The sequence below is a fragment of the Mus caroli genome, chromosome 5 (assembly GCF_900094665.2).
Source record: "Mus caroli chromosome 5, CAROLI_EIJ_v1.1, whole genome shotgun sequence".
Taxonomy (NCBI): Eukaryota; Metazoa; Chordata; class Mammalia; order Rodentia; family Muridae; genus Mus; species Mus caroli.
In genome coordinates this window covers 130,888,322-130,896,461 of record NC_034574.1, presented here as the reverse complement: position 1 = coordinate 130,896,461, position 8,140 = coordinate 130,888,322, and the positions used below count along the sequence as shown (strand labels likewise).

General features: G+C 43.6%; 1 protein-coding gene across 1 annotated transcript in view; it reads left to right on the top strand.

The window, feature by feature from the left end:
• The window catches only part of Znf3 (zinc finger protein 3), a 12,065-nt gene extending 7,523 nt beyond the window's left edge, over positions 1 to 4,542 (top strand). The window contains exon 5 of the mRNA XM_021161908.2: positions 1,954 to 4,542. Coding sequence (XP_021017567.1) covers positions 1,954 to 2,999 — 1,046 coding nt within the window. The 3' untranslated portion in view covers positions 3,000 to 4,542. The remainder of the gene's footprint in view (positions 1 to 1,953) is intronic.
• Positions 4,543 to 8,140: the final 3,598 nt, after the last annotated feature.

Genomic DNA, 8,140 nt, shown 5'->3' with positions numbered 1-8,140 from the left:
TTTTTTTTTTTTTTAAGATTTATTTATTATTATAATACATAAGTACACTGTAGCTGTCTTCAGATGCACCAGAAGAGGGTGTCCGATCTCATTTACGGATGGTTGTGAGCCACCATTAGGTTGCTGGGATTTGAACTCAGGACCTTCGGAAGAGCTGTCGGTGCTCTTAACCACTGAGCCATCTCTCCAGCCCAACCCTTAGTTTCTTATTCATCCCCAAGATCTAAACAATTTTAAAAGTCCCACAGTCTTTACATATTAAAAGTTCAATCCTTTTAAAATATCCAGTATCTTTTAAAATTCAAAGTCTCTTAACTGTACGCTTCACTAAAAACATCCTTCAAGAGGGAATAATATCGGCACAGTTACAATCAAAAGCAAAAATCAATCTCTAACCATCCAATGTCTGGGATCCAATTCACAATCTTCTGGGCTCCTTCAAGGGCTTGGGTCACTTCTCCAGCCATGCCCTTTGTAGCACACACGTTGTCTTCTAGGCTCCAGCCCGTCTGTACGCCACTGCTGCTGCTGTTCTTGGTGGACATCTCATGGTACTGGCATCTCCAAAACTCTGCTGTCTTCCACTGTAACTTGGCTTCACCAATAGCCTCTTATAAGCTCTCTTCATGGTGCCAAGCCTCAACTCCTTTGCATGACCCCTTCAGTCCTGGGCCATCAATTGCAACTGAGGCTGCACCTTCACCAATGGCCTTCCATGGCATCTCACTGCTTTTTGTGACCCCTTCATGCCTTCAAAATCAGTACCACCTGGGTAACTCTTACACATTACTAAGTCCAGCCACAGCACAAGGTACAACCATGGCTATCTCTGGAACACAGCCTCTGTGCTCTCAGAAAACACTTCCCAGAAGATGTCACCTCAGTGATGCTGGTCTCCTCTTAATCACCACTAATTTCTTATAGCTCCAGCTAACCAGCATCAATAGTCCCAGTAATGCAAAGATTTCACTTTAATAGTTCTGGTATCTTGTTAATCACAGCTGATTTTTCAGCCCCAGCTAACCAGAACCACAGAATCTTCACAATCAAAGTAACAATGGCCTGGAAAAGAGTCTTTAATCTTCCCCCTAAAATTTCACAAGCCAGGCCTCCATCTTCTGCACTGTTCTCAACATTATCTTCCAAGCTCCTACACAACATCCCACAGAGCTCTTAACACCAAATGGATCTTCTGGCCCAAAGTTCCAAAGTCCTTCCACAGTCCTCCCCAAAACATGGTCAGGTTGTCACAGGAATACCCCACTATGCTGGTACCAGTTTGTCTTAGGGTTTCTATTCCTGCACAAACATCATGACCAAGAAGCAAGTGGGGGAGGAAAGGGTTTATTCAGCTTACAATTCCACATTGCTGTTTATCACTGAAAGAAGTCAGGACTAGAACTCAGGCAGGTCAGGGAGCAGGAGCTGATGCAGAGGCCATGGAGGGATGTTCTTTACTGGCTTGCTTCCTCTGGCTTGCTCAGCTTGCTTTCTTATAGAACCCAAGACTACCAGCTCAGAGATGGCACCACCCACAAGGGGCCTTTCCCCCTTGATCACTAATTGAGAAAATGCCTTACAGCTGGATCTCGAGGAGGCATTTCCTCAACTGAAGCTCCTTTTTCTGTGGTAATTCCAGCCTGTGTCAAGTTGACACAAAACTAGCCAGTACACCAACAAAGCAGGCCATCTCCTCCCACCTCTGCACGTCCTTGACTTCCTTTGGGTTCACATCTTTTCTCCCCGACTTTGCCTTCTCCTTTATTTCTTCTATTTCTTTAGCCTATTTGTCTTACCTTTCTGAAAGGCCTCTCGTTAGGAAAGCGAAGGGGCACTGTACTTCGGGCTCTAAACATCAGCCACATGGTTACCTGTCCTCCAACTTGTATTTATGTTCTCACAAATAAGAGATGACACTTTTTTTGTTTTTGTTTTTTTTTTTAATTGTGCTAGATGGCGATTCCAAAACTGGAAATGATCGAGTAATCTCTGAAGGTATGGGGTCATGTGAGATGATACTGGGGCGATTCCAAAAGGATGTTTCTCAGGGTCTTAAGTTTGAAGAAGCCTACGAACAAGAAGTCAGTTTGCAAAGGCAGCTAGGGAATTCCTCTGTTGGAAGACTGAATAGGAAAATACAAGAGTTTCACCAAGTTAGAGTTGAGGAAAAGCTCACCCATATGGGAGAAAGAAATGAGAAGTACAGTGGGTTTGGAAACAGCTTCACTGTGAATTCCAAACTTATTTCACATCAAAGACTTCAGATGGGAGACAAACCCCATAAGTGTGATGAATGTAGCAAGAGTTTTAATCGTACTTCAGACCTTATTCAACATCAGAGAATCCACACTGGAGAAAAACCCTATGAATGTAGTGAGTGTGGAAAGGCCTTCAGTCAGAGCGCACATCTTATTCAGCACCAGAGAATCCACACTGGAGAAAAACCTTATGAGTGTAAGGATTGTGGGAAGACCTTCAGTTGTAGCTCTGCTCTCATTCTGCATCAGAGAATCCACACTGGGGAGAAGCCTTATGAATGTAACGAGTGTGGGAAAACCTTTAGCTGGAGCTCCACTCTCACTCACCACCAGAGAATCCACACGGGGGAGAAGCCCTATGCTTGCAATGAGTGTGGGAAGGCCTTCAGCAGGAGCTCCACCCTTATTCATCATCAGAGAATCCACACTGGAGAAAAACCCTATGAATGTAATGAGTGTGGGAAAGCCTTCAGCCAGAGCTCACACCTCTATCAGCACCAGAGAATCCACACTGGAGAGAAGCCCTATGAATGTATGGAATGTGGAGGGAAGTTTACCTACAGTTCCGGCCTTATTCAACATCAGAGAATCCACACAGGGGAGAATCCCTATGAATGTAGCGAGTGTGGGAAAGCCTTCAGGTATAGCTCAGCTCTTGTTCGCCATCAGAGGATTCACACTGGAGAGAAGCCTTTGAATGTAATGGGTGTAAAGCAAAAATTCTCTCAGAGTCTCTGCTGAGAATCCACATCAGAGACTCCACATGAGGGAGCCATAAACTATTTTCTTCATGCCCTGATCTACAGAACTCTTGCCTTACCTGTTTTAATAGGACCAATTTAGGGTCTGTCCCACCTCGAACAATTCACTTAACGTGGGGCTGACTGGGAAAGCAGGGGTCAGCAGGGTTTCCAGGAACAGAGTCTTAAAAACACTGTGAGGCAAGTAGTAAATGAAGCACTGAGAATCGAAGGAAGCTTGGGGACCAGTTACCCCCTTTTGGGAAGGGGTTTGCACTAAACCAATTTTCTCATACCAGAAGAGCCTTTCTTTCCAAGATGCGGATGGTGCTTCTGTGCATCAGAATTGCAGAGATGTCACAGCTGGAGTCAGTCTGGTGAGCACAGAGGTGGAGGGAATAGTAGTCTAGAGTCAGCCTAGGCCCTGAGAAGACAGACAGAGGCTGTGTTTCTTTTCCTTTTCTTTTTTATTTGAGAGACAGATTCTCCCTAGGCACCCCTGGCTGTTCTTGACCAGACTGGCTTTGAACTCAGAGAGACTTGCTTGCCTCTGCCTTCTGAGTGTGGGGATTAAAAGCGTATACAACTATTCCAGGCTCCCAGGGGCTGCATTTCAAAAGCACTCTTCCTAATCCAGCTTTAATATTGGACAAGGACTATGCTGCTTTGGTACATGATTCCATGAATTCAGGAAACTTGGTGCTGATGGGCTTATTTTATTAGGGGAAACAAAAAAAAAGACCCCATCAAGGGTTTCTGTAATGACTACCCTTTAGGCTCTTGGAGCAGTGTACTGTGTTTTCAGGAGCAGTCAGGCAGTACTGTAGGCAGACCCTGTGACGTCACTGACAGAGAATCCCATAGGAACAGTAAATAACCTGAGGTAGGTCAGAACTGGTAGATTTAACACTGGCCTGACTCCTGTCCTTTTTAAACTTCCTATTCCTGTGATGAAAAGTAATTTAATGTCAACCTCTAGTTACTATATGCTCTCAGGGAACTTGCCTGCCCCTCTTGTCCTGCCCTCTTACATATAACATCTGGCCTCAGCATCTGGATTCCACCTCTTACTTCAGCTACTTCAAAGTACACAAACAGTAAAGCCAGAGAGGGATTGAGGTTTGAGCTTTGCAGGGGGCTTCTCCTAGGTTTAGGTGGTGCTCCCCGAGTGTTCCCAACCCAACGGATGACTTTCCGTATTTCCCCACCCCTGCCCATCCTGTAGCAGAAACGAAATGCACTACTAAACAGAATAGTTTTTCCCAAGGGAGTGCTTTTGTATGGGAGTCACACTTGTGTCAGTTAAAACAGCACAGTGACCGTAAATGGGATCCTAAAGTGAACTTTGAAACTTCTTTGATAAACTTTTTTTGGAGGGGGTGGGGTGGCACCAACTTGTCACACACAGCTCTCTCAATCTCTTGTAGACATTGTTGCAGACTATATAAATGTATGTAGCCATCTTCATACCAAATTCAGGGTCTTATGAGCTATAGATCATTTTGTCTAAGAATGATGCTGAAAACTAAAAAAGTATACTTGGCTCTTGTGTATCAATGGGTAAATTTCTCTGTCTTGCTTGATGTTTTTAGCAGGATATTATAGCCATGGAAGACGGTAGGCTAGGAATGTTATGATGAGATTAGCATTAAGATGGCCATGAACTCACTTTTTTTGTAGGTTACTGTGATGGATCTTCTAATATTTGTCTTTAATTTCACAAAATTATGGAATCAATTATCCAGGCCCCATTAACATTTGTTGCCAGGTCTGATGGTTCAGGCTCTAATCTCAGCTTGGGAGCCTGATAGAGGAAGATCACAAGTTCAAGGCTTGCCTGGACTACTCTGAGTTCAAGACCAGCTCGTAAGCAGTCCGTTTCCCTGTTGGTCATTCTAATTACTAGAAATTAAGCTGAGCCAAATTCTGCCTCCTTGTCAGTTTTACAATTAGCTTCTAGTTCTGTCTTTCCAAGCAACACAACATAATTTTTTATCAAATACAAATTTAGAGAACATTTTTTTTAAAGATTTATTTATTTATTATATGTAAGTACACCATAGCTGTCTTCAGACACTCCAGAAGATGGAGTCAGATCTTGTTACAGAGGGATTTGAACTCAGGACCTTTGGAAGAGCAGTCGGTGCTCTTACCCACTGAGCCATCTCTCCAGCCCCCTAGAGAACATTTTTCACTCATAGCAAAATCAGCTCTGTTATTTCCCCTCTGATGAAGATTAAACCCAGTGTCTCATGCTGGCTGGGAAAAATTATGTTCCTCAGCCCCATTGTTTTTCGGTGTGTGTATTCATGCATGCACACACATAGTTGGTTCTCTTGCTACGTGGGTTTAAGGAATGAAGCTGAGGTCACCAGGCCTGGCAGGGGCAAGAGTCTTTGAGCCATGTGTCTGACCCACGAGGGATTTTTGTTTTTTTTTTGTTTTGTTTTGTTTTTTGGACAAAGTTTCTATGAAGCCCTGGCTGTCCTAGAACTCACTTTGTAGACCAGGCTGGTCTTGAACTCAGAGGTCTGCCTGCCTCTGCCTCCTGAGTGCTGGGATTGGGTGCACCACCACCAACTGGCTGGATTGTTTCTTTTTAGCAAACAATACAAAACAAAAACAAAAAGAAGGAAAAAAAGTTGTTTTGCTTTTATTTGTGTTTGAGGTGGAACCCTGCTATGTAGCTCAGGCTAGCCTTGAGCTCAATCCTACTGCAACCTTTCCAAATTCTGGAATTACAGGTTAACCCATCATGACCAGTTAAAGATAGTTTTAAAAAGTTCTCCAAGGAACTATTTATGTAACTCATTTAGACAGCTGGGTTTTCCCCCTCAATTTAAAAAAAGAAAAAGAAAAAGAAAAAGAAAAAGAAAGAAAGAAAGAAAGGCCCAAAGGCCAGAGATGTAGCTCAGTCTGTAGAGTACTCGCCGCACTCGCTAAAGCCCTAGATTTGAGCTCCAGCACTGTGCTAATTGGGCATGGCTTAATTCTAACACTTAGGAAGGTCAGGAATTCAAGGTTATCCTCAGTTACATGTGTTTGTAGCTAACCAGAGCTACAAACCCCTCCCCAATAAACCATAGATTTTAGATAGGTACACTATTTAAAATGTCAGTGATGAATGGGAAATTGTATAGACTATCCACACAAAAAACGACTAGAATAGTTTGTCCTAAGATAACAGTTGTTTTGCTTTTTCTTCAGATTTTATTTTTATTTATCTTTTGAATTATGGGCCCGAGGAAGCTGTTCAAGGGCACTCGATCCCATGGAGCTGGAGTTACAGCTGTATCTCACATGGGCTCCCAAATGCCAAACTTGGATCTTGCAGAACAGTATTTTAGTAATTGTTCTATGCTACACCGTGGCGAAAGCAACTGTTATAAAAGAGAGCACTTAATTGGGGTTTTACTTATAGTTTTAGAGGGTTAGACCATGACCATCATGGCAGGAAACAGACAAGCATAGCACTGGAACAGCAGCTGAGAGCTTTGTATCTTGATCTCTAGGCAGCAGCCAGGGACAGGGGTTGGGGAGTACTGTGACAGAGAGAAAGGAGAGACAGGTCTTGGCATGGGCTTTTGAAACTTCAAAGCCCATTTCCGGTGACACCTCCAACAAGGCCACACCTAATCCTTCCTAAGAATTCCCTGGGGACTATGCATGCACGTATATGAGCCTCTGAGTGAGCCACTCTCATTCACAGTCACCTGATGGCCTCCTGTCCAGCCTAAGGATGATAATTAGGACTGACTACCCACTGAGGCAGGTGGCAAACACGGGAGTTAGTCCAAGTGTATTGTGTGATTCCTCCTCATCCCTACAGCTTCTCAGTCAACATCTGATCCACGCCTTCTTCCATATTCTCATGACTCCTAACTTGGCCTTGGCCTTTGGTTCCAGCCTCACAGTGAATCTCTGCAGTCTCTTTTCTCCGTACACTCTTCCTACCTACATGTATTAGTTACTGTATTGTCATGGCCAAATAACTGACATGGATAAAACATCATCCATGGGTAAGCATTAATGTTGGCTCACAGTCTCACAGATTATAGTACACACTTTCCCCTTCTCCAGGTTATTCGTTTATTGTACAAATTGAGTATGACACAATGAATTGACACTTCTTCTACAGATGTGGAACTTAACAGATGAAGTCAGACGTTTTAGAATCCTGTTGTTGCTTTTATAGCTGGAGAGTTTTTAGACTTTAAATAGACGTATAAGTAAGACCTTCAAAGTATTTCCTTGTCTGTGGTCAATACACAATTCTACCTGTGAGACTCTAAGAACTGGATGAAATACAGGGCGGGGGGGGGGGGGGGGGGGGGGGGGGTGAGATGGCTCAGTGACTCAGAGTGCTTGCTGTTCTTCCATAGGACTTGAGTTTGGTTACCAGTACCCATTGTTGGGCAGTTCACAGTCACCTCTAACTCTAGCTGCGGGGGATCTGATGTCCTCTTCTGGCCTCTGTTGGTACCTGCACACACATGGTGTACACATACACAAATAAATTTTAAAAGTTGAAATACCTTTTAAGAATTGGACTTGGGTATCTGTTTCTGGCTCTGCCATGACTTCAATGACTTAAGGCTTCCACAGGAGGTGGTAGAGGAGATCATTTACTGAGTGGAGTTGATGTTAGTCCCTGGTGAGCTTTGTAATGCTAGAGTCTACTTCTTATATCTGAACAGATAAGATTTGAATAAACAGTAAAACCAAAAAAGTCCTTTACCTAAACAAACCACAGATCCACAGCTAATGTCCTCAACAAACCCAATTACCTGCTCAACCTTTCCAGAAACCAATCAAGGCTGAACATCATGGTTGTGGGAATGTGTGGAGAAGGCTGTTAGCTTCGTGACAACCATGAAAAAGACACAAAGGGTCCGGGACTAGGTATCTTCTAGGGATGGACCCTACCACCCATTTCCTCCAGCTAGGTTTTAGCTCCAAGTAGCCCCACCAAGAGGAGACCAAACATCGCACCACACGAGCCCATGGGTAGTTTTCACACTCACTGTAACATTGTTCATGACTGGATGTGTATGTCAGCATATTTCTGTGTCTCCTTCCCTGGGAGAAAAACACAAATTACTTTAAATTTATTTATATTTATTTCTTACATGTATCATAGGA